General features: G+C 39.9%; 1 protein-coding gene across 1 annotated transcript; it reads right to left on the bottom strand.

The window, feature by feature from the left end:
• Nucleotides 1–63: 63 nt before the first annotated feature.
• nipal2 (NIPA like domain containing 2) lies at nt 64–26,988 on the bottom strand. Its single transcript, XM_006795971.2, has 11 exons — nt 26,726–26,988; nt 18,731–18,799; nt 17,560–17,728; nt 8,514–8,573; nt 6,108–6,229; nt 4,206–4,302; nt 3,830–3,965; nt 3,546–3,634; nt 1,015–1,078; nt 824–921; nt 64–638 (listed from the first exon to the last, which is right to left on the bottom strand). The coding sequence occupies exons 1-11, from the start codon at nt 26,819–26,821 to the stop codon at nt 532–534; spliced, it is 1,107 nt and encodes a 368-aa protein (XP_006796034.1). The 5' UTR covers nt 26,822–26,988; the 3' UTR covers nt 64–531.

Raw genomic sequence — 26,988 nt, 5'->3', positions numbered from 1 at the left:
CCATTAGAGGGCAGTAGTGCACTTATTTTTCTGTAACAAATGGAAACCCTCAGACCGCAGGAACACTTTTTTTGCCCTTATTTATTTACACACAACACACAGAGCGGTTTATTCAGCTCATTGACATATAACCTTATGTTATATTGATAGGCTCGGTCAGAGTGCCCTCCTGGACCTTTTTGTTCAACCACGACTCTCCTCACAATTACAAATCGTTGCTTGTGAACAATCTAATATTGACCTTTCATCCTGAGGTGTTTCCTTGTGTTGGAGTGACTCCTCTTGAGGTATTTCTGATACCTGTGTGGGAAATGATGCTAAGACACAAATGGACATTTTACCTAATGAGAGGTACTTAATAGTTGGAACATAAAATGTAAAATCAATATGGCCACCAGTTCTGATGCTCAGCTGGCACTGGTTTTAACTGATGGCCATCATTTCTTTCTATAAACACATTTTAAATGAACCAAGAAGAGAGACGCACACACAAACGCATCAACATGACAGTCTCAACAGATGGAGCTGGGCCTATGAATCGTCTGTTTGGCCCGATCTGTTGCACATAAGTTTGGCTGCCAGTGATCCGTATGTTGTAGTCTTTGCCTCAGGCTGAACTTTGTCTGTGTGCCTTCTCCCTGTGAATATGGACAGTGCAGCTCATTAGATGGAGTCTGCTGCCCGGGTGGCAGACAATAGCAGCTGGGTGATTCCAGGATCACAGCCACTAGATATAATTCAAAAGCTATCTGCTAATAAGTGAACCATAAAAACCAAAAAAGGTTCTAAGGGAACGAAATAAAAAACGATAAATAGATCTTACCAGGAATTTTATTCATTGCGATAAAATTGCGTTCTTGCTGCTTTATCTTTGGCCTGTTTCGGGCTATCAGGAAAACTCCAACAAAGGACAGAAGACAACTGGGGGGGAAAACAGTTTGAGAAGTTTGTTGACATTTTGCAATAAGCATAATTTGATAAGCTGCAGTGGCTGGTAGCTTATTGAACACTTACCCAAACAGGAACATACCGATGTTCAGCAAAGCCAAGCCTTCAAATTCCTGATAGAATACAATCCCTGCAAAATGAAAAAGTCCATTTAATGTGACAGAGTAACAAAACATGCACATCACCTCTGCTGCTTTCTTTGTGAAACATGGCCCTAAAACCCTAAGCATACATTACACTGGGATAATGAGTGGGGAGAATTATTAAGTGAAAGGGTGCAGTTTTGAGAGATGAATAGTAAACACTGCTCAGCATATTGACAGAATGCAAAAACAAACAATGTCCTCTGTGCAGAGACTGTAGGAGAGCCACTGTTGGCTCGGAGAGCGAGTTCATTTTTCCTGTGCTCAGTTCACTGTCTTAAGCTGTGACCGTCACCGGGTTAGGACCAAAACAATATTTTTCCTCAATGTTGAACTAATCTTAAAGTAAAAGTCCGCCCACGGATGTTCTTACACCACCAGATATAATACATCAGCAATTTGTTGTTCATTGCAATCAATTGTGGGTTATTTGTGTGGGCGGACAGAGCAATAGTAATACTGAGAGCAATATCGGAGAAAGTAAAGAGTAATTCAAACTACAGCTCATCTCGTGCCTCTGCCTCCCCTATCACGGGCGTCTCTCTGTATTGGGCGGCGTTGTGAAAGACGCTGCCGTTCATTTGCAGTATGAGAGCGACACCGGAGCTGATCTTGTTTGAGCCTGATGTTTTGTACTGCTGGAACATTTTCTTCTTTTACACTCCACTGAAGCCATGCTGCAAATGGGTTGAAATGACATCACTCGGCCAATTTATCCAGAAGTAAAGCAAACAAGAAAATGGATTTTGTAACACAAGGTGTTCCTGCCAAAAAGGGTTTTACATTGTGATGAAGTGTTTTACTCTGGATTTTCTCTTCAAGCCCAAAATACTTGGGGGAAACTTTTGTCTGTTTTTCGGGTTTATTGATTAGATATTAAAAACCTGACCTGGCAGAACACACACACTTTAAATACCTTGCAGCATTTGCTGAGCAAGGACTCCTAAGTGGTTCACAGCAGTGAGTCACTGTCTTGATCGTGCCCTGTGTGCGTAATGTATGTGTACCCGATTTCAGCTATTGTAGTGCTGGAGCACATCTTTGTCTGTTATTGCCAGTAAATCTTATGAAACATCTAAATCCCTTTAATTTGCTTCTTTAGTAGGAATCAATCTCCAAAACTGCTTTCATGAGGTGTTCCCGCTTTGCAGTGATCAGTATCTATCCAGTGCAGACAATGTTGCTAGCATGGCAGTAAAACTAATGTGACAAACAAAGCCTGCAGGCCACGAGTATTTCTACATGTTGACATGTAGGGGGATTAATGGGCTATTGTTTAGTTCCCAGATGTTGATGTGAAGGCTTTGTGCATAGATTTACTGTGACGCACTCTTACCATCTCAGGCTCTTCAACATCCACACTGTATGATACATTAAATGCAAACATTTTGACAATGTACTTCTTTTATACTAAAAAAAACAGGGAAGTTGTTGGTTTATTAAACTAGGTCATTACTCTGTATTTATACTGGTCCAGTTTAGAACACTTCTGTCTAACAGGCTTCTGTAGCTTTAAGAAATAATGAATGAAGTATGCAGTTGCAATTCCTAGAATATATATTTGGTTTGGTGGTGAGTGTTCGTGACACCACAACAATGTCCAGAGTACAAAAAGCTGGCACTGATAAGAGCCATAAAGGAATATGTCACTTTGTGGCTAAATGTTGCACTTTTAAATCATTTTTGAATGCAATTCAATTTTATTTATATAGCGCAGAATCACAACAACAGTCACCTCAAGGCGCTTTATATTTTAAGGTAGACCCTACAATAATTATACAGAGAAATACCCAACAATCATATGACCCCCTATGAGCAAGAACTTTGACGTCTGTGGGATGGAAAAACTCCCTTTTAACAGGAAGAAACCTCCGTCAGAACCAGGCTCAGGGAGGGGCGGGGCCATCTGCTGCGACCGGTTAGGGAGAGAGAAGGAAGACAGGATAGGAGACATGCTTTTGAAGGCAGCCAGAGATTATTGACAAGTGTGATTCAATGCAGAGAGATCTGTTAACACATAGTGAGTGAGAAAGGTGACTGAAGAAGAAATACTCAATGCATCATGGGAATCCCCCAGCAGCTCACACCTATTGCAGCATAACTAAGGGAGGATTCAGGGTCACCTGGTCCAGCCCTAACTATATGCTTTAGCAAAAAGGAAAGTTTTAAGCCTAATCTTGAAAGTAGAGATAGTGTCTGTCTCCTGAATCCAAACTGGAAGCTGGTTCCACAGAAGAGGGGCCTGAAAACTGAAGGCTCTGCCTCCCATTCTACTTTTAAATACTCTAGGAACAACAAGTAAGCCTGCAGTGTGAGAGCGAAGTGCTCTAACAGGCTGATATGGTACTACAAGGTCATCAAGATTTGGACCACAGAGGAAACCTAAGGCCCAGAGAAGCAACTGTTCTGCTCATTTAGCCACATAGCTGTTCAACAGCTTTCTGTTTAACAGACCTGCAAGGATGGCACTTGCAGTGAAAAACACAAAGTTGATAGGAACCACCTCTGTGGCATCAAACATTTTCATCGCCTGATTGAGAAATCTGTAGAGAGAGAGAGAACAAAGCAACATTTGAGAAGTTTGGTGAATGAAATGCAGCAGGTACAGCGTCATCATGTAAAGTATGTGATTTCCTTCACTCTTCACTGAACAGCCATCGAGCCAGTGACAAACATGAGATTTAAGTGATGACAAAAAGCTTAAAGATGAGAACTAGAGACAGAAAACTTTGACTAACTTGATCTGGAAGGCGCAAGAAGCAACCATGACAACAAACATGACGTAGAAGATGGGGTAGATGAGCTGCAGCTGGCCTTTTATTGACTCTGTGATCATCCCTGACACGGCTTTGACTGAGATCACTGTCAGAGAGGCTGCAACAACACACAGGCAACACATCGCTTTAACATTTAGCTGCAGCACCTCACAAGTTCATGCTAAATCGTGGAGGCGGTTAATTCGAGTGAACACGCTGAATTATTTCCTTCTATTGTTCTCAACTTGGTTCTCTTCAAAAATGATAACAGCTCTATACGGTAGCCAAGCAACAAAAGCAACCTCCGGCTTAATCTACAGCATCTGCCCTCAGTTGGGCAACTTGCACTCTTTCGTACCGAGCAGGGCCACCAGCAGCATCACAATGACGATGTGCTTCATGTTCCTCCTCTTGTACAGATAAAGCAGAAGGCAAAAGATGACGATCTCTATAAACTGTTGAGAGAGAGAGAAGTACAAATCATTAATGCAGATTCCATTTCCTCGAAGCTGCACAGAAATTGAAAATCTGAATTGCACTTGAATTGTACTTTTACTGACTGTCTTATTAGTGGAAGAGAGTGCAGCGTGTAGCCAGAGAGCAGGACACTTTAATTGAAACAAATGACTATGGTGGAAAAATGAAATGAATTGCTGGGTTTTAAATGAAAAGAGCTCGAGGTTGTCCGTGTGAGTCAAATAGCATTCAGCTGTTCCAGGATCCTCTAATGCAGCTCGAGTAGATAAAGAACAACAACAGAGTGTAAAGCAGAATAAAGTGGGAAAAAAGGGCAAGCTGACCTTTAAAATGCCTCCAGCTATCATCCATGTATCTCTGTATGTATTTTAAATAAAAGGATTACTTATGATTTGAAAATGGATTAACAAAGACCTCAGGCATTTGTGGCAGATAACCAATCCATGTTCAGATTGACATTACAGCAGTCCTTCCAGATGAAGCCATCTGATAACAGAATGATCTTTGGTAATAAGAAGAAGGGGCAATGGGTATTTCATTCCCTCTGATTAATCACCCACTAAAGTTAATCCCATACTTGTTGGCGGCTGTTCCTCTGCAGGCTGATGAGTATTCACAAACAGCGTTTCTAGCTATCCATTTGTATTTGCCCAATATCTTCTTATGCACTTTTCATGGATTTTTTTTGTACCGGTTTACTAAATACAAAAAGATTTGTGAGTGAAATGCTGTGCCCTGAATAATGATGGCACTGCCACCCGGGGCACGTTCTCCATCTCCACCATTGGCTAGCACTCTTAAAGAGCTGCTGCCGGTTATCGTTTTACATTTATTTCTACTTAGCTTGACAGATCATGTGCAGTTGTTCAAAAAAGTTGTTCAAAAAAAGTAAATTAAATGTTTAGGATTTGGAAAGATAGCGTCAGTAGAAAAGTGTTTTTGCATTTGTGGTATATTCTGTAATATAGGAAACAAATGAAAAAAATTCAGAGTATTTCGATAGCCTATAGGTCTTATGTGGTGCTCAGGACTTACTAGTTACTAACTAAGACGTCACAGCTAAAAGGCACAAAACGCAGTGTTTGGTACAGGAGACATTTAACCTGAGACATGAAATACAAGGTGCATGAGAGTCAGGGAATGACTCAGACACAGCTGGATGGATATGAATGACCCCAGTCTAAGTCTAAGTCTAAGGAGTGCTTTCAATCAAGACTAGTTCCGAGCCAACATTTACGTTTGTGATGAGTGGGTTTTGACAAAAAACAAAAAAAATGTTGTTTTAGCTCTGTACTTGTCTTCTGATTGGTCACTATAGCAACAGCTATGTTTATGCCACTGCTGCTTGAGGCAAAACTGGACTAGGGGGGTACACGGGTAAGTGTTAATGCACTCACAGCCTGTTTGGTGGAGGGAGTATTTCGTGACTACCGAGTATGAAAACGCTATCTAAGCTTAAAAGGACTCTCTCGCACTTGACCACTTTCACAACAGAGAACAGAGCTAAGGGAACAGCCCCTAAGAGTAGTGGTAGAAAAGACCTCGCCTCGTTTGGAAAAAGCAGCAGCTGGTTGTAAAGAGTGACCTTGTCTTTGACCAACAGTGGTGTGCTACATTAGGATTTTCAGTGACATGACCGCGGTGTTGTGCAATAAAGCTCACAACGATGCATCCTGTGATTACATGTGGTTTCTCTGTTACTGATAAATAAAAAAATATTGTTAAACGAATACACATTAATGTGTATTACTTGACTTATAAGGGAGCATTTTAAAGGACACACCAGGTAAAGCAGGAAGTGCCAGCTGATGGCGTAGTACTGGACCAGATGGGCTGTGATGTGTGTGGAGGTGTGGGGGGCAAAGGTCACCAGGACGTACGTTCCTGTTATTGCCAAGGTACCACCTAAGAAAGAAAGACAGCAGAGTGGTGAGTTTATTGGAGGTGGTTTTTATATTGATTTGACAGCTCAGTTGACCTCATCTTACAAGTAGTTCTGCTACTACTACTGGGAGTAGCTAACATCCATTACACCTACAGTCATGTGAGAAAGAAAATATACCTTCTTCAGGTTTTATGCCCCCCTCCCCAATCACATTTTACAGTGTAATTTTTTTAAATGTAGCCATACTGCAGAAGCAGAGTTTGAACAACTATGTAAACATTTAAACTGTCCTGCTGTATCAGCCAATTTTTTGCCTTAAGCTGCTGGACAAATGCCCTCACACCTGACTTTAGCTGTTCATGGTAAACTCACTGACTGCAAGGTGCCCATGTCTTGTGGCTATAAAGGGAGCCCAAATCCTCGCCCTTCCATCACTGTTCTTGACAGCTGGTATGAGGTGTTTGTGCTGATATACTGTTTGGGTTACGCCAAACGCGGCGCTGTGCATCTCAACTTTAGTCTCGTCTTTCCAAAAGACATTATTCCAGAAGTCATGTGGATTGTTCAGATGTCACGCTGCCAGCAACCCTTCCAAACAAGTGATAGTTGTTCAGTCTTTTTGTAACTGTAATGTCATGATCTTTAAAAATGCAACCAGCTAACTAAGAGCTGTAGAGTCTCAGTTGTAGCCCTTGGATTTATTGCAGTTTCTCTGAGCACTGCACGATCTGACCTTAGGGTGAATTTGCGTGGATGCTCACTACTGGGAATATTTCAATTGTCTTGAATATTTTACAGTTCTTCTGACTGTACATGATGGACTTTTAATTGTTTGGAAATGGCTTTATAACTCATACTATTGGGCAGTGATGGGCAATGCCTTTTTCAGATCTGATCTCTCTTCTTCTTGGCAGTCTGTTAAAACACGTGTGAATGGTTGAGACTAGAAAACGGCAAAGCTTTTCTTTTAGCAGCGCTCGCACTTGCTGATGATCAGTTAATTAACTTAATTTGATTATCAGCACCTGGCTGCCACGTCCCCTCTTAATCCCCATGGAAACAGTAAGATCATACTTACAGTAATTCTTCACACGCTGCTTCTGCACTTTGCCTTCATTTTTGTCAAATAAGTACTGACACAGTGTCGCATGTAACACCTCACCACACGGTTTTTTTCTTCTGTCCTAAGACGTAAAACCTTACAACAGAAAGAGGACCTCCTTTCCTTTGCACATGACTGTATATGGCTTAGTTATTTAAAGAAGTGTTTTCATTTTGATGTCATTTTTTTAAAAAAGTGAAGTGAATATAGAGATTCCCTGTATTTTTTGATACAGCTGTCCAAGATGCAAAATGAGTAGTGCAGTGTTTGATAGAAAAAGAAAAGAACTGGCCCAGTTCTTGTTTATTATACACTCCATTCCTTAAATTGGTACAGCCCTGCAGCACACACTGACATTTATTTGATTGTTTGCGATAGGCATCCTGCTAAAAAGATAAACGGGACATTTATTGAAATGGTACGAATGCTCTTTTTCCCCTACAAATGATCCAGTGACTATATATCTTACCAATGGGCTTCACTTTAAAACACATTTTGTGTCATATTTGTGTTTCTAACTTCTGACACAAGAATGAACTCAACTTGAAAAATGAACTTGAAATGAAGCCTAAAATGTTACTGTGTTCATTCTTGCAGTGGTTTTTAATATTCATCTTTATTTTTGTTATTTAAATGATCATTTTCTAGGTTTTACCTCTGCCGCTGGCTGCACACAGGCAGAAAAACAGAGCTTGTTCCCGCTAATATGCCCCTTTATGAATAAAACATTCATGCATTTAACTGTTTCCAATATGCGGTTGATAATGGCATTCAGCAATTGTAAAACAAAATGGCAAAAACATTGCAGCCAATTTATCCAAGAAAGCAACAATAAACAGAGCTGTGTGATGCTGATATGAATTTCCAGTCCAGGAGTAGGAATGGTCATCACAATTATGCCATTTAGCAGCAGAATCACCAAATTGTTATGACAAACAAAAGCTTTTCGTAAAACAAAAAATATGTCTGTGCTGAGTGTGACTTCGCTTTCCTGAAGCTACAAAGATAAAAAAGCAAGAGGGCATTTTTACTAGTACATAACTGGAATTCAGGATATTTTTTCTGTTATGACTGAATTATCATCTGTAAACTCAGTTTGGCATAGACAAACTACATTCATAATTGCTCTGAACTCAAACTGCCAGACTGCCAGAGGACACTTATACTGTAAGTGCCATCATCGCTGCTGAATGCTTACTTACCAACGATGTCAGAGGCACACAGCGTCTCCTTGAGAAAAACCACAGATATGATAGCACTGGCTGTAAAAACAAAATAAATGTCTCTTAGTTTAACTGCAATTCAAAACATTCAGTCCACTACAATGAAAGTAAATACCAACATAGTTATATTTCCATAATAATCACATCAGTAATGTTGAAGGTAGTCTACATTGTTGACTGCAGACACACACACGTCAACCACATCAAAGCATCTGTGAGGCAGTGAGGTCTTAAAATAATGAAGCAGAATTATTTGTTTAGAGTTTTTTTTTTGGTGGTTGTTACTGGAATGCTCAATATGAAGTCAAAGGAGATGTTGATGCAAGTAATCATAATGCATAAAGTAATCAATCAATCAATTAACCAATCAATCAATAGAGATATCAAAGATTTTGGGAGTGGCCAAATCAATAATATTTTACAAAGAAGGAATGCACTGGCCAGTAGAGGGATAGATTCTGAAGCGTACAGGGCTACGCTTTCTGCTTCAGCCAAATGTTTCTGATCTGATCAGACAGCGCTGCACAGAGCAAATGGATTATGACCCAAAGCGTGCTGCAAGACCAAAGAAAGAATTTCTCAAGGCAAAAAAATATGATATTTTTCAACAGCTAAGTCAGTCATCTGATTTCAACCCTATAGAGCATGCTTTTTAGTTATTAAATACAAATTTGAAGAGACTGACAAACAAGCTGCATCTAAGGGTGACTGCAGAACATCTCAAGGGAGTAAACGACGCGTGTGATGATGTCCACGGATTGGAGACTTCAGGCAGTTTCATCCAAGTATTAAAAACAATCCTCATGTTTAAAATGATGTTAGTTTGTCCAATTACTCTTGACGCTCTGAAACGATTTATAAAAACGACTGTAATTCCCAGACAGTTCATGGAAAATTTTCCTAAACTGCTTGAATTAAATCTCAAAGTCTACACTTGATTTAAAATCCACTGTTGCAGTCTACAGAGGCACATACTAAAAGAAAATGTGCTTTGGGCACCGTGCACCCATCACGTTGGGTGCACGGTTTACCTGGGAAACAGAAGGCTGCAGGACGCACTATGGAAGGAAGGCGATTTCTGGACATTGTTCTGAGGGAAAACCTTGGGTCCTGGTATTCGTGTGGATATTTCACTGACATGCACCTCCTTCCTAAATATTCCCAACCACCACTTACACACGCTTCATGGCAACCATATTCAAATAGGCTACTAACATCAGAACAAGCCATCTTTAGTTTTTTTTAAGGTGTTATGCTACACAAGATAAATGCAGTTAGTGATACAAGTATTTAGTTATGCACATATTCACACAGTGACACTATATTATTATATGTAAATGTGTGTTCACATAAATACATGTACACAATGCTTGACATGTTTAGATTAGACCAACATAAATCAGTCCGTATGCTTGGATAAATGGAACTCATTAGGACTTCATAGCACCAGCATGAAATTATGATATTCCATGCCGGCGTTTTTTGCTAACCCATCCATCAATATCATTGTCAAAAACTGCGACACTGAAAAGCAATCAGTCTCACATCAGCTAAGCCTGAGATTAGTCTTCTTAATGTTTCCCGGGGATCTGCACCGAACCAAGGGAGAAACACGGCATTCGGCTGTCACGGAGACAAATAGCGAGGCGGGCAGAAATGCGTGCAGACTTCACAGACATGCCGATAAACAGGCAGATACACAGATGGATGGCCACACAGGCACGCTAACTGGCTGAGACAGAAAAACAAACTGCGAGACAAACGGCCAGTGGACAGAGAGGCAAACTGACGTGCAAGTGACAGCGGCCTGTCACAGTGAAGAGGTCAGTTTGCATAACACGCTGACGCTGCCGTGCTGGAGGTCTCCTCACTAAACAACACAAGTGGAAAGCTCATTTTTATATAACCAGTTGGAATTATGATGTTGCATTTTTCACCAATATCACAGCAGAGCATACTATGGGCGCTATGTTTTGCCGACACGACTGCCAGACAGCAATCTGGGTGAGCAGGTGATGGCACACAGACACAGGGACTAATTGAATGGAAGAAATTGCTGGAAATTACTGGAAGAGAAACAGACAGAGCATTTGAGTCTGTGTATGGGCTCTGCCTCCGCCATAAGGAGATTAGATACAGAGTGTAAACAGCTCAATGTGTCAGAGACACAGTGTGGCACGCATTGGATCACAGGCAGTGACAGGTTCTTAACATGGATATTAAAGATATATAGTTGCAAGTTTATCTGAAACAAATCAAATATAAGCAAAAATGGCATTTTAAAACCATGATTTAAAGCCACACTTTCTTTCAAATAGGCTCCAAACACACATTTTCCGAAAGAACAGGCCATGGATGTGCACAATGCCGCAAGGACCCTACGCTCTAATTGGAAGTTTATAAGGATTCTCCTTAATATTCTGATGAAACAGTTAGTTGTTAAATATTTCATACTGAGAGCATGTTCACACTCACATTTTGGACTACTCTTTTGCCTCTGGGACCAGCTGGATCTAACAAGTAACCATAGCAACTCCATACAAAGTGAGCTTTGCACGGCTTGATATAATGAGAAATGTGGCAACGGGAACCTCTGGGGTACGCAGTTCTGTCACTGCTGTCGTGTGCTTGTGTGAGCAGCACCTCTATACATGCTCTTTGTGATGTGTAGTAATGGGTACCTACCAGTGAGGACGAAACATACAGTGTCAAACATTCTTGTGCAACACAAATCTGTCATGAGCAAGATGAAAGCAACAAAAGTCTGACTGCCATCACCCAGAGAAGCTCAAATATAAGAGCTGTGCACGTGTAATTTGTAAAAGAAAACAAAAGTATTCACAATTTCCCAAACAGAAACTTTTGATAACTTGAATCAAAACAGTCCTTCTGAAGCTATTCAAGAACAAATTTCACAAACGTTGTAAAGGAGTTCTGAAATCTGAAATGAGATCTTGTCCTGACCCTGAATAAATACAGTCACACTGTAAAGTCATTCTTTAAAATCATTGTGTTATTTATACATCTACATTACATCCTGACTTCTTCACTCTGCGCTAACACCGCATCCTAATGGATAATACAGCGCTGCAGGTCTGACATCTGTGAGTGATGCAGTCAGGTTTCTGTTCATTTCCACACTGCCAGCTTCCCCTCCTCTTCTGCATGCGATGACATCGGTATCTGAACGAGAGAGCTGATTCTCTGCTCCACACAACAGCTTTTGGGCTGATGCTGTCATTCCTAATAGAGAGGACTGGGCTCTGTGAATGCGGACAGTAGTAATTGCTCTCCCCCGGAACGTCACGAGTGCCAGCGTGACATGCACGGACAGGCGGATGACAGCGGCATCGTCATCTCTCTCGATTCCGGCCCTTTACTCCTTTGCTTCTCCCTGTTGTGTCTTATTCATTCACATACTTATGCTCTCCTTTCTTTGAAATTTTCTTCCTCTCACCTCAGCCTTTCTCCAAGCCAGCCACTCACTTCCCTCTTGTTTACCCAGTGAAGGCATCCTGCTGTCTGTACCCCCTTCTGTGCCTTCACACAGCTCTCAGCACAACAGCACAGCAGGAAGGGTGTGTGTTGTGTGTGCATATGTCAGAGGAGCATCCCAAGTCGACACAATCCTCTAGACCTTTTACACACCGCTACAGTTATGCATAAATTTTATGTGTGTGTATGTATGTGCTTTACACATTTGCATATAGTGTGAGTCAGTGTGAGGTGAGGGGTACAGTCAGTCAAAGAAAGGAGCCAACCTGCAGATTCTCCCCTGTAGCTGAGGACAGACTGTGTCATGACTGCAGACATCTTCCTCTTCTTTCTCTTCCTTTCACCTCGTAATCTCAGATGCATTCATTATTTAAAAGGCTCCTTGAAAACGCACTTCAGCTGCATAATATTCATTCAAACTCCAGTGCAACACTAGCAATCGGCTGGTTTCACGAGGATCTGATAGTAAAATGGAAATGAGTACGGTAATTGTTAATGGTTGTGGTTTTAAAGAGATTCATCACAAGGTTAGATTTACACACACACTGACAACACATTTGGAGGTTGCTGGTCTGAACGGAACACAGAACTGAGGCTTTATTTTTCTGCTAAAAGCATTTTTTTCTTTGGTAAGTGCTCACTGAAGCAAATACAGTGGCAAGCAAAACTACAATGAACAAGAGGTGCAGCCTTCTTAGCAAGATTTGTGATTTCGCTTAGTGCTTTATTCAAACCATTCATCCACTGGCAAGACGTGACTATAGGAAGCATGGAGGTAATAGCTGTCATTAATATCCATGAGTCACCACCACCTCCAGCGCCGTGAGTGATGCGTGGTGGAAGGTAAGAAGTGAACCTGTTCAATATTTAACCTGTGTTTAGAGTGTTTGCACTGAGCAGCTGCCAGCTGTAGCAATGGGCCAGGCTTTGTTTTGACTGGCTAATGAGTCCGGCTTAGTCTGTGACATCTTTAGCTCAACTGTGGGCCGTAAAAATGATTGTTTCTCAAGTGTGGTGTTAGATTCATAATGTCAGGAATAATTGGACTTCCTATGTAATTTAATCTCTGAAGCTAAAATGTAGAGATTTATCTTCTGGGTTCAGTGCTGGGTATAAGGTAGGAATTGAAACGATGACACATGAACTCCCCCCGCCGCCACCACTCTTCCACACACACACAATGACCCACTGTTTCTGCTCGTTTAAAATTTGTTAAATTACTTTTGAATTTACACCTTAAATAACAAAGAATGGTTTGTAAGCTTGAAGATTCCAGTGAATAAAGTGAAGACTGTTAGTCTCATCAGTTATAAGCAGTTGTGTAGCTTGGAAACAGGAGAGAAATAAAACTGTTATTGCAGATGGAGAACTTCACTGATACATACAGATCATTTTTATGCCCTGCACTTGAACATACTGCTGCTGAGCTAATGAGCTGATGAAGTGATATATATTACCATATATGAAGGTCTATTTAACACACAAGGGTAGAGCAGAAACTAGAATTGTGCAGTGCAGCACAAAATAATAGGATAATAGACACATTTAAGTACCAGTGTATTGTGACATTTAATATAAATGTCCTTACAATATGTAATGGTTATTAGGCAATAAGGGACTTAAATATAATGATTATTAAGAAACATTACTACGTGATAAGAACAGATTTTACGTGATTCTTATAGAAACAGGTTAAGGTACTTTTTCAGTACTTACTTGCAATGCTTCTACATTTAAAATATTAATAAAAGGAGTACAGTTACTGAACCTAATTAACTTAGCTCTGTTGTCACTTTTAAACCTTTACTTTAATGTCCATGTGTTGAATTTCACATGTTTCAATTAAAGTTTTCATATAAATAATACAATACAATACAATAATACAATATTATGCCTCCAATCTAAAAAATGCATCATATGTTCTGCATCCCTATTATAAGGCCCTAATATTATATATTATTATATATCCCTCTAAAACTGAGAGACAATGAATGTGGGGAAGAATTTGTATAATCGATAAGTTGCATTACTGCCGTGAAGTCTTCTTGTGTATGTTTAAATGCAAGCTATTTTAAGATGATTATTATTTCCTATTTTGAATCAAAAGCTTCTTTTGCAAACAATATCCATTAAATCCTAGAGAGTCTTTGCAGTTTTCAGATGCTCCACAAACAACAGCAAATGTCAACTTTGGAATAAAAATGAATGTTAAACACACGAGTCTTTACCCAGGTCTGCCACCCTACATTTTACAACGTTTCCTAGGAGATTTCTTCTGCAAGTAATAAAGACAGAGCAAAAAGATTTAATTCCCAATACCAAAAAGAAGAAATTTGTTTTGTTTTTGTTTTTTTGTTTTTTTACCAGCAGTAAGTCTCACAATGATTCATATTCCCATTAATATAGTGATATAGGTAATGTTAGCTAAGTTATCAATGCTTACCTAGCTAAGTGGGAAAAATAAACCCAGTCAGCCTACTGTGGTGTTACAGTGAAATATAACAGTAATGGTTCTAGGGAAATCAACCAACCAGTATCTGGAAGCCACTCAGATCCTGAGCTGGTGTCACTGTCAAACGCAGCATTTCTATGAGCTCAACACACAAACTGTCTGTGTGCAGTTTGTCGCACACTGTGTTGCTAGCTAAAGATACAGCTGCTGTATTTCACTATTTAAACGTTGCATGAAAGTCCTCAGCAGGTTAGTGTAGCATGAACAGGTTAGTTTGCTGTACTGTAATGGATTCAAAGAAAGGAACAGTGTGTGACTGGTGCACAGTGGTCGTCTAGAATAAAGTTAATATAAACAGTGTACTGTCAGTGTAGAGCAGGGGTAGGCAACGCCAGGCCTCGAGTGCCGGTGTCCTGCAGCTTCTAGATCTCACCCTGGGTCAACACACCTGAATCAAATGATTAGTTCATTACCAGACCCCTGGAGAACTTCAAGACATGTTGAGGAGGTAATTTAGCCATTTAAATCAGCTGTGTTCAAGGACACATCTAAAACCTGCAGGACACCGGGACTCGAGGCCTGGAGTTGCCTACCCCTGGTGTAGAGGGTGGAAATTAGCAAGGACAACTCATGAAACATCTGCTGACATCTGGTTGAATTCAGCTGTGTACAGTGTTGGTCAAGTTACTTGAAAAAAGTAATTAGTAACTGATTACTTCTCCAAAAAAGTAATCCCTTTACTGATTACTTACTTTCAAAAGTAATTCGATACTTAGTTACTTTTTTAACCCTCTGGTTGTGTGCATCCCCACCTGCCTTACTTGTTCCGGTCACAATTGACCAGTTAGTTTTTAAAACATGATACACAACCTGAATACGTAATAAAGCAATAGACCTTTCAGCCCAATTCTATTTTTTCTACATAATCCATCATATAAAATTGAATCAAATGGAAAATTCTCTTTTTAAAACTTGTTTAATTACTTTTAATCCTTTAACCTCAAGCGCATTGCATCAAGCAAAAATTAAATTATATGCAACTCTCTCACAGAAAGAAATTTGTTTAACATTTAAACCTATTTTCTGCATATTCCAGCATATGAAATAAAATAATGTTTTGTGTTTACGCTCTCTTTCAAATAGATGCAAGTAAAACACAGCAAAAAAATAAATAAAATCAAAGTCTCGGTGGCACTAAGTCCTGTTGCTCTTTTTCACCTGTTTAGCAGGAGTGGGGCGGGTGGAGGTCTGCCCGGTCATGTCAGTGGGGGGATCCGGGGGGTTTCTCTGTGAATTTCACATTCCCGTGGCAGCGTGCTAGGTACTTGCTCAGATTTGAAGTTTAATTTTTCACGGTAAAGAGAAGTTTTCTTCCCATGCAGAGTGTACAGCGTACATTAATGTTTTTGTCACTTTTTACAGAATCAAACTCAAAGTAATGTCAGTACTTCCAAGCTTTAAACCCTGCATGGTCGTTAGAGGTGGGAATCACCATACATCCCACGATACGATATTATCACGATACTTAACGCACGATACAATATTATTGCAATTTTTTAAAATAATTTGCGATATTCAGATTCTGTACATAAAGGTAAACTTTATCAATATTCATTTTATCTAATATCAAAGTCTCACACTCAGTCTTTCTCTCAATTCAGTTTTATTGTTGACAAACTGAACGGTTTGTATTACAGTCTAGTCCAACTTAACTGAACGCAACCATCTGGTACAATTATAGCTATTCTGAACTATGCAATTTATGAAAACTATGCAGCCCCTTCAGCAACTGAAGAATTTGAAAGTAAATTAAAACAAAATATAATTTTACGTTAAATAAAAAAGTTTTAAACTTAATTAAAATAAAACATGTCTTAAATTAAAATAAGTAAACTGTCATGTTTATTGCTGCCATAAAAAAAGTTAAACACATTTGGACAGTGAAGGAATGTCAGGATTCTTGCTCAGAAAAAGGATCAACGTGCTCTGAAGTCAGAGCACAAAAAACTTTTTGTAACAAAATATCGATTTCTGCTGTCCCTGTATCGATACATTATTAGCAAACAAAATATCACAATACTACACAGTATCGATTTTTCCCCCCACCCCTAATGGTCGTACTCGCTCCTGCTCTCCATATTATCCATTGTTGATCTGCACATGTCTGTTACCACGAACGTTGCATGCGTTTACGTCATTGTCACGAGACCCTTTCACAAACAAAATCACGATTTAGTAATGCAGAAATGCAGCGTGCTTACGGGAAAGTAACAGTAATCTAATTACTTTTTTGCAATAGTAATCCCTTACTTTACTCGTTACTTGAAAAAGTAATCGGATTACAGTAACGTGTTTATTGTAACACGTTGTGTACATCCACAAAGAGCAGCAGATCTGCTACTCACAGCCTGTACAATAAGACAATCTACTGGAGCTCTCAATAGAAATTACTGAGCTGTGATTCTTTGCCCCACACTGAGCTATTTCAACTAATTTTAGGGTTCCCCCATCTGCTGAATCCACTTTAATCTCTTCCCTAATCATTTCCTGCTTAGAGGCAAAGTCACCCTCTACAATGTAGGTAACAGAAAATAGAGCTCTTCTAATATTATTGTTACATTAATAAAGCACAAGGTTCAGTTAGCTTTGCATAAAAACAGCTGGTAGAAATGTCCTTTCCTGTACTTTTTTTTTTACTTTTACTTGAGTAAAGAAGTTGAATCAGTACTTCAACTATTACTGGAGTATTTTTCAACACTAGTATCAGTACTTAGGTACAGAATGTCTGTTCTTTGTCACCTCTGGTTAAGAGACTACTATTCGCACATATAATTTTATTAATGCATAAAATATACAAATAAGCATTATAAAGTGCTACAGATTAAATAAAGTCTATAGAAAAATGTTTTTAATAAAAAATGACTGGATAAAACATCATTTGTTTTTGGTTGGCATGACACTGTCAACAGGATCAGAAGGAAAGAAGACAGGTCTTGCATGGAAACACCTTGCACTGTTAGTTTTGCTTTCACACTTGGATAATGCATGACAATAATAAAAAAAGAAGATTATATTTACCTATAACAGACACACAGCCCAGTGGGGCTATGAGAGATGCTGGAGCAAAGCCATAGGCAGCAAAGTTTCCCAGTTCCCCAACACCCATGAGAACCACTCCGCACCACCACGTGGCGGATGTGTAGTAGGGTTTGGATCCACGCTGTGCCTGACGCACATGGGCATATTTCTGTCAGGAAGAGAGGGAACAGGAGCCAGAGGAGCCAGGGGAACAGTCAGATAAAGTGGGCCCAACAGAGCTGTACAAACTACAGCAACACAACACAGACGATAACTCCACTGCACTGTGCAAATCCTAAAAAAGTAGGTGCAATTTAACATATTAATCAATTTAATGTAGCATTACACCGACTGTCACACAACTCTAAACGCAGCATCACACTCTCTGCTGATTACCATTTCATCTCAGAAGAGACATGACACCAATTAAAATCACCACAAATCAATGAAGTGGGAAGCTGTATGATCCCAACACAAGTCTACAGTATACCTCATAATCATTAACAATTCTATTTCTGGAAGCTTATACTGGCTTCTAAGTAAGGGTTATCAACCTCTTTTAGCACTTTCTCACATCTACTTGAAGCTGTCACGGCATCCAAGTTTGCTTTGCATGCAGACTTTATTTCATATTATCAGTTCCCCAGAAAAAAAGAGCACTTTAGACAAATAAAGTTTTTAGATTAATCTTCTCAGACTGGTAAATGTTAGCGCTTGTAGGCTTACATTACATTTAATCAATGAAGTCCTTATTTTTTAACATTGTGATGCTCAGAAAATGGTAAAACTTCACCTGAATTAGAGCTATCAACCTAAGGGCAGCTTATTAATACCCTACTCGGGTCCAGACTGTGCAAAAAATGTGTTGTTTGAATACTTAATTGCAGTATATTAAAACTGAATTGCAATATTTTAACACCCACTTCTTTTCGTTTTAATTCAAACAGGCTTTTCTGTCATGAAATGCAGTCATTTCTAATGCACACTGCCTGCTGTGAAGATCACACAGCCACAGTGCCCGAGGGTACACGCACTAAAATCCTGATGAGCACACAGAGTTTGCTAAAGAGAGCAAACCATGAGGAGAAAAACAGTCTAGAAATACTTTACAGGCGCTAAACGCCTACTGTGCTGAGTGTCTGTCATACAGCTGGATTCCAGTGTTTCCTACCTGTATGTTGAGCGAGATGCTGATGAGGACATTCCCACATATGGAGATGATGATTCCCAGGAGATAAGTCTGTGGAAACAAACAGTAAACAGACAGAGGATTAGGTGACGCTCTAGTTGTCACACGACTCCAAACACCCCATAATACTTCTTGCAAGTCTTCCCTCCAGCTGTCGCATCTGTCATTTCCATGACAACCACAGAGAGCATTGCTCCATTGGTGTTGTGTTCAAAGACACAACTGCGTGTGTAGATATTGTTTGTACTCCTGTGGAACAGAGGCTTCGTAACACCGAAATCTGTATTCTCACGCGTAGTAAAAAAAACAAAACAAAAACAGCAAACAGACATTTGACACATATATGCCAAAAAATAAAAATAATCCAAATTCTCACACAATATCTGACTAAGATCTGGATGTAGGCTGGTGCACACCTTCAGACAAATAAACACACAAAGTTCTGGGAATATCACACTCAAGCTGACAAAGGCAAAAATGGAGATTCTCCACTATAACTATCATGTTTACCATCTTTAGTGTTTGCATACCAACATACTCACAGTAACACTTTCCCAGGATTCATTTCGTATTGTAAATACTGCAATTAGGACTTTCTGACTTGCAAATAGCATCCACAACAAGAAACTAGCATTTTAGCAAAAGCTGCAATTTATCCTGAACAATAAGGAAAAGTGGATGTCTCACTGTACACCATAAATACAATAATTTCAAACTATGCAGGGCTTTTTGGGTAAAGAAATACAAAGATTTTGAGACATCCAAAGTAAAACTGCTATATAAAACAGCCAAATTCAATTTTAGTGCAACCTTAATTAAAACAAAAAACGGGAGAAACGGGATACAATCACTTAAAGTGCTGGAACGGTATACTTTGCTGTTTTGTCCCTGATATATCCCAGGAAAATGACTGCCAAAAGAAAATTGAATTCTGGGTTATTAACATACCGTTGGCTGTGGGTGGACAAAGTTTATAAAGGAACGATAGCACAGAGTGGGGGTGAAATGTGAAGGATAAAACCTAAAGAAGAGAACTCAATCACTCTTGAAGAAGTAAAAGAAAGCGCAGCCAAGCATTTATCTCTTGAAATTGCTTTAAGGAAGAGAGGTGGAGGATGGACAAGGAGAGGGTGGATGGTGATGGGAGTTAAAACAACGGGATGAGAAACAACAGTGAGGTGGAGAATAAGAGGGAATTTAATCACATGCAGCAACAATAGATTTAAGTATTAATGTTCAGGTTCAGCGGTCCATTCTGTCTGATAAGACAGACAGTGGGTTATTGTCAGTATTATCCATCTGATGTTGTTGACAATAAGATAACACCGCCGTGGTCAAAGGACACGGGAGTGAATGGAGTGTAAATTAATTCCTCTGGTCTCCAAACACAGCTCCAAAAACAGCTGCTCACTACCGCACGATGCAGAGGTCGCCTATTGTCCATCAGTGCGCATCATTAGAAATCCTCAGTGACAATATGAAGCATCTCTTTGCCAGACTGAGAGGGAATAGCTGTGATGATTATTTACATTAAAGAATTAAACATGAGAGTAAACATCCACGAAATACAGGTTAAAATGATGTTTTCCTTACCTGCCTTAGTGTGCTACCTATTCAGTTCAAAACCAAAAAATAAAAAGTCCTATAAAAACATAAAGTGGTGGGTTAAGGTCGACGGGATATCACACATAATATGACTCCAGCACAATTATGAGTCATACACTTTCATGTTTGTTTAGCAATAAAGGCCGAGGTTATAAGAAACACTGTATTCTAGCAAAGACAATAAAATGCTGCTTGTTTGCAGTTTTAATGTGGAGCATGAATTTATACTGCATCTCTTAGGCCAAAGCGCTCCTTTGCTCTGTTGTCAGAAAAGCTGCTCACTGTGGTTTTGTTTATCTGTGTGCACAACAAATAACCTAAACAACCGTCACTTCTTCTAACATTTAACTCGAGCCTGCTGCAGACCTGAAATAGGTTCATTAAGTTTAATATTTGAACAAGATAATAGAGCTCAGATCCTTTTATTAAGCTCTAACTTTCAAATATTTAGTGACGGTGTAATGACATCCTCGAATCATGCTTCATACCAAAATCAGATAAACATAACTAACTGAGACTGAATGCACTCACACGACAACAGCAGCTGCTCTGAGGAGAGTATCCTTTTTAGTGTAATTTATATATTTAAAGACTAATGGAGACTGACTGTGATTTTAGTAAGTAAGTAAGTAAAATTTATTTATATAGCGCTTTTCACAGATAAAAATCACAAAGTGCTTTACAACACAGGAAATGGGAATATAAAAACGATATAACAGGAAATAAAACAATGTAAAACAATAAAACTATAAAAACAGCATAAGAAGAAATTAATCAAATGCTTTTCTAAATAAAAATGTCTTCAGCTGTTTCTTAAAACTTATGATCAAATGAATTAAGTACAAAAATAAATTTAAAAAAACTGTTTCTCACTCCAGGGAATTCACTGGCGGACTTCATTTCTCTATTAATGGTATCCAACTTACCAGAAAACTATCAGGAATGTCTGACTAAATTGCTTCATGCACATCACTTATCAGTAATCATTCACATATACTGACTATTTGTATAACAGTGTGGACGTGTAAACAACACCGCAGAGCACATTACAGATAATAATGACACCAAGAACAGTAGAGCAACACAGATATTTCCACGATCATCCTGACAACCCCTCTGCCCATTAGCCACTTCTACTCCCAGTGAACTGCATCATGATGCGTGTCTTGGACACACGTGTCGCGACAAGCTCACACACCTGATTTCCTTGCGGTTCAGCTGTCCTTGCCCTTGACACAGCAGTCAGGTTCAGGACAACTCACAGCTGCAAACCCTAGTTAAATACACTAGTCAGAGCGAGTAAGAAAGCAACGCAAAGTCCCACTGAGAGGTTTTGGAGGGCAAATTAACTATTTAAATTGGTAAAGGCGCCTGAAGAAAACCCAGAGGATTGATACTGCAATGTTACCCTAAAGCGACACTGATGTCTGAATAAAATGTGAAGTGAATCCATATAAAGTCTATAATAAATCCATATTGATGAGACTGGTCAATTACAACACGGGTCCCTTTGAAAACTCTGATCAGCTGTTAGTCTACAAGGAAAAGGCAAAAGTGTGTTCCTTACTTTTAAGCACCAGAGTAGATATGAAGCTATAAGAAAAGACCCTGAAAACCTACAGCCAACTTTCAATTAGTTTTGACTTATCTGCTCATGGCACTCCTAATTCCATCCAGCAGCTCACTATAAAGTAAAACTACTACTTTTTATTGCATAACTCAGCATATCAGCTCCGCGCCAGCTTGATAAGAAATTGAAGTCTAGGGGACTTATGGGTAATTTTTCATTCAAAACCACCACATTACAGTCCAGTTTTTTTCTCGCTTCTCTCTTTCAAGCCCATCTTCTCTTCACCCTCTCTCTCCCTTTTCACTTTGGCACCAAGCTGGATGAGCTCACTCACCTGGAACCTACAGCGAGGACGCTAGTGCTAAACCGGATTTAGTTCACGTGTGTTTTCCTACACTTGCACGATGATTGCAGAGTAGGAGAGGTAAACAGGATTTGGGAGGAGGAGGGGAGGAGATGGGCGGCTTGCTGATGAGTTTCCTAGGGGACTGATAGGTAAAAAGCCTGAACTTGTGTGTGTGGGTGTGAAGTGATAGACGGCGTCCTCTAATGATACTGCATACAGACTGACGGGGAGAGTGGACTGTGACTCCCGACTGTACGGGAGAAGAATATGACCTTAGTAATTTATGATCAGACACCTATCAGGCAGCTGTGGTCTGTACACTAAACCGAGATCAATAACCTTGTCAAGCTCTGCAGGAGAGAGTGTGAGTGGCTCCCTGCCGCTGCTGTTACTGAGCCCATGGGGAAGCTGCAGGTTAATGCTGAGAGAAGCCGGGGGCAGAACAGGGTGTTTAACTTTGCGTGGGTGCGTGTGTGTGTGCGTGCGTGAGAAACAGTGTGTTAAGAATACGTGGTGGTGGATGTGCAGCCTGAGGACAGTTCATTCCACAGACTTCACACAGGAGATAGCAATTTGAAATGTGAGGAAGGATTCATCTTAACTTCTATTGGATTCATTCACTTCATATTGAGCTGACCAGCAAGTGTTTTCAGCCTTATTATAATAAATCATTCCTCTCGTTTGTTGGTGTAAAGTTGGAGGGTGTGCATTTGCGGTACAGGTGGTCACTGCGGGAATCAAGGACAAGACTCAAGGCTGCAGGAGCCTAATGCTCTTCCCACCGAGGGAGACAAATTCATGCGAGAGTGTGAGAGAAGAGAAGCAGGAGAGCAAGTGAGGAAGGGAGGGAGGGTTAAAAGGGAGAGACTTTTCCTGTCAGAGGAAGAGCAAACAAAGCTGCTGGATCAGGCGAGGCTGGTATACTGGGAGCGTCTTTTGTTAGCTGACTTGCTTAGCAAACATTATGCACTTTAAGGAAAGCGACACACTTCACACCACAGCACCGTTTAAACTGCTGCACATTATTCATCTTACTTTATTTTAATATAAAGACAGTTAACGTGTGAAGAAGTAGAAATAAGCACTTACATTTACTCAACTACATTATTTAAAATATTTGAATTTAGTTGAGCCTGTCCATTTTGTGCTATGCTTATACTGTATTACATTTATATCCAAGTGCATTAAGAAGAGATATTTGCACATAAATATGCACAATTTGTAGGCAAGGAACAGTTTTTGATACTGGAGGCTTTTGGTTTCTGTTTTTGTCCAGGCAGTACTGATTGATCACGTTTGAGCAGTTTAAACATTTAACAGAGAGGGGAAAAAAAGAGGAAAAACATCTGAAAAACAGCCATATAGGAAGTGCTGGCTATCATCTGGTTTCAGCCATTTAGCTTTTTAAAACATATCCTAACAGTGGGTGTATAAAATGTGAATTATTTGCCCAAATCTCTTCAGGAAGAGCTGAAATCTTGGCTGATGGGTTCCCATGTTGGTAATGATGTTTATCAGCAGGGTAATAGTAATATCAGCTGCTTAATTATACTGGCCAGAGTTTTATTAACAGTGCCTCTGAGCAGAGTATTTTGGTACTGTCCATATATTCAGTGGGCTACTCTCAAGGAATTCTAGGATATGGTTGTGAGGTTTCCATCGCTGAATGATTATAATAGCAGTAAGACTGTCAGACTTTCAGGATCTAGAAACCTGTGTTATTCTTTGTGATTTTATCCGTATAAAAGAGCAACTAAACATTTTGGTATTTTTATTTTCACTTAAGTAAAGGATCTATATACGCCTCCTTCCACTGCATCTATGTTTGGACAATAGCAGGTATCCAGAAGTTCTTGTCTTTCCCATCCTCTGTAATTACAGGTTGTTTGAGGCCATCCAAAATAGAAATCTGCTTTTACTGCGATCTTATTTTAGCTTCCTCAAAATGTAATTTGTTTGTTACAGTCAAGGAATTCGATTGTACATAATTTCAGAGCAAATGATTCTGAAGAGCTGACAACTTAACTGGCAACACAATAATGCAGCCCCTGAGCAGCATGTTTAGTTTTTAATGTTGCTGCCAGATTTAACAAGAAGTGCTACGATTATTGTGAGGACTGGATTCAATAAGCTGATACTGATACTGGCTGTGAGAAAGGCAACGAATTAAATAAAGATTCTTGTGCTTTTAAAAGTTACAATGACACAAACTCAAGAAGGATTCCCACTGCAGCAGTCCAGCAAGTGTGAATATCGCTATCAGTGGGCTCTAACTCTGAGAGTGAGAACATTCATCATCGAGACACAATGAGGGAATTTACCACCAATTGTAGGCCATGTGTTGTATAAACTCCATTACTTAAATGTCAGAGATAAGACTGTCTGAGCTTCTTTTGCTTCATAAGCACAGAGCAAACTCCAATTAGTGGATTAGACCAGAACCCGGAAACTACATGTGACTGTTCTGAGTAAAATAATTTAAATCTGAATGGATCTGAAGGCTGATGAAGGGCCTGATATCACTGATCCTCCTCCTCCTCCTCACTAGGACACTGACCAACAATGAGAAAGACCGACAGACGTACAGACAGCACGATCCTTTGTGTCCACTGACAATAGGGATCTGTCCCTCACTGGGATGGGCTGATCTCTGGATGCAGCCCTTCAGTTTGTGCTCCGGGTGAGTGGTGGGTACAGAAGAAAAATGGATACCAGTAGTAGAAAGAAAACAGACATTTTAATACCATTATCAAAATCTATTTGTGGATTGCATCACATTTAACCTTAAACCGTATGTTTACTGAGTAAAGGTAGATCAGGATCTAGAGCCAGGATAAATAACACAGCTGGCTATAGATCTCTGCAAGTAATAGTGCTAAGAAGAGGTCCAGGAATTAGATCTTTAAAATGTATTCTTTTTTATTATTTGAGGGAGAAAATGTGTAAGTCCTATCTGTTAAAATCTAATCTCTTGTATACTGGACATTCATTTTGGGTTTACTGTTGCGCTGTGCTATCGGCTGTCAGCAGATTCTGAACAGGTCTCCCATCACCCACCTCTTTTACCTCCAATAGAAATTGGCAGTATTTAGTTCAGCAGCACGTGCATTCTGCAATTTTCAAAGATAAAATACAGTTGTCGACTTTGAATAAGCTTAAAGTGAACAGCTTTGTCCATAGACTGAATCAGCCTGGAAGCTCCGCTGCCCGCTATTCCCCGCACTAACTCCAATAAGGCAAAAACTGGTAAAGAAATTCTTAGGAAATATTACCCATCCTCTGTTACCTAACATAACGGATCACATCACTGGAAGTAGCTATCTTTCAAAGATACTGGGACTAAGTCTCACTTGTGAAGCATAACCAAGACGACGAACTCCTAAAACCCCAGCATCATTTTTTTACAGCAGCACATTTTCACTTCTAAAACGCTGTCAAAGTGTGACACAGACAGATATTGTCCCCATCCTGAGATGCTCTGTGGGATGGTGGGTAGCCATGGACAGAGGGGGAGCTGGGACCATTAGCCAGCTGTTCAGGACTCTTACAGTAGATCTATTCTCTCACAACCCACCAATGGGTCATTACTCATTACTCACGCCTCTCAGTCCTCCTCTGCTACCCTTTCTCTCTCTGGCCCCCAGTGGTAATGTCACACTTAGGAAACACGGCGAAACACAGTGACAGGGGAAAATGAGGGTGAGAAGAATGTGTGGTTACATAAGAGTGGGAGGAAAGAGGACTGGCATAACATAACAGGACGTTTGCACACACACGATCAAGGAAATTGCTTTTTATTATCACACACAAACAGAAGTGCACGCAGTCCGCATACTCTGTTTAATGGACAGATTAGTCGAACCCACTTGCAAAGTTAAAAAGTTCAAAAGAAAGAGAGAGCCTTTCAACGCAATGATTTAGTCATGATTGCTTTAAAAAAATAGTTGTGACAGGTGCCAGCACCAATAGATCTCTGCCCTGTCTAGAGATCTAGATTCCTCATCCACACTGAGTGCTCATTACCTAAAGAGCTTTAGAGGCTGAGGTTATACTTTGACTTTCAAGATTATTTTTTTAGGCACTAACTAAATCTTCTCTCGGATATTGGAGTGCAAATTTCTGCTTTAAATGGAGTTTAAAAAGTGAAGTTTCTGAAAATTAAAAAAGTTTTCCTCTCATCTCCGCAGCTGCAGCTGGAACAGGCTCAATATCATTTATATTACAAGCGGGCAAAAATATAACTATGGTGCACAGAATATGGCTCATACTGTAGAACAGAGATTGAAAAAAATAAATGGTTTTCTTTTAAATTTACGACGCATTCTGTGCTTTTAGGTTTTTGTTAAATTAGAATAAGTTACCTGTAAGCTTGTGACTTATACATCTTATGGAAGTTTTTTTTAAGTATTATTTTTAATCTCACCTTGCCAAACGTTTCACAGTTAAACAAACTCACCTGAAGCGGATTTTCCAGGACCTCTGCGCGGTGAGCCAGAGCCGGGGTCAAGGAAGGAAACACATGAGAAGAACTTGAATTCGCCATTTTTTCCATATCACGTAAAAAGGAAACACTGTTTTGTCGCGATTCCTTCCGTCTTCACATGTTTGGCGTTACATCTGACGTTCACCTCATCCCGTCCCAGGCATCCCACACGTCCTTGTCGCTTCAGTGGAAACTCGGAGGGTAAAAGTTCTTCATTGTTGAGGACAGGAATCAGG

This window comes from Neolamprologus brichardi, chromosome 11, assembly GCF_056152115.1.
Source record: "Neolamprologus brichardi isolate AB-2024 chromosome 11, ASM5615211v1, whole genome shotgun sequence".
Classification (NCBI taxonomy): domain Eukaryota; kingdom Metazoa; phylum Chordata; class Actinopteri; order Cichliformes; family Cichlidae; genus Neolamprologus; species Neolamprologus brichardi.
The sequence above is the reverse complement of the archived record's forward strand: the minus strand, read 5'-3'. Positions and strand labels throughout refer to the sequence as shown.

Coding starts and splice junctions, on each gene's coding strand:
- nipal2 (XM_006795971.2), bottom strand. CDS start 26,821: ATGGAAAAAATGGCGAATTCAAGTTCTTCTCATGTGTTTCCTTCCTTG. Junction 4,303..6,107: donor GGCACTTCCTGCTTTACCTG/GTGTGTCCTTTA, acceptor CTCTCTCAACAG/TTTATAGAGATCGTCATCTT. Junction 639..823: donor CGCAATGAATAAAATTCCTG/GTAAGATCTATT, acceptor CCATATTCACAG/GGAGAAGGCACACAGACAAA.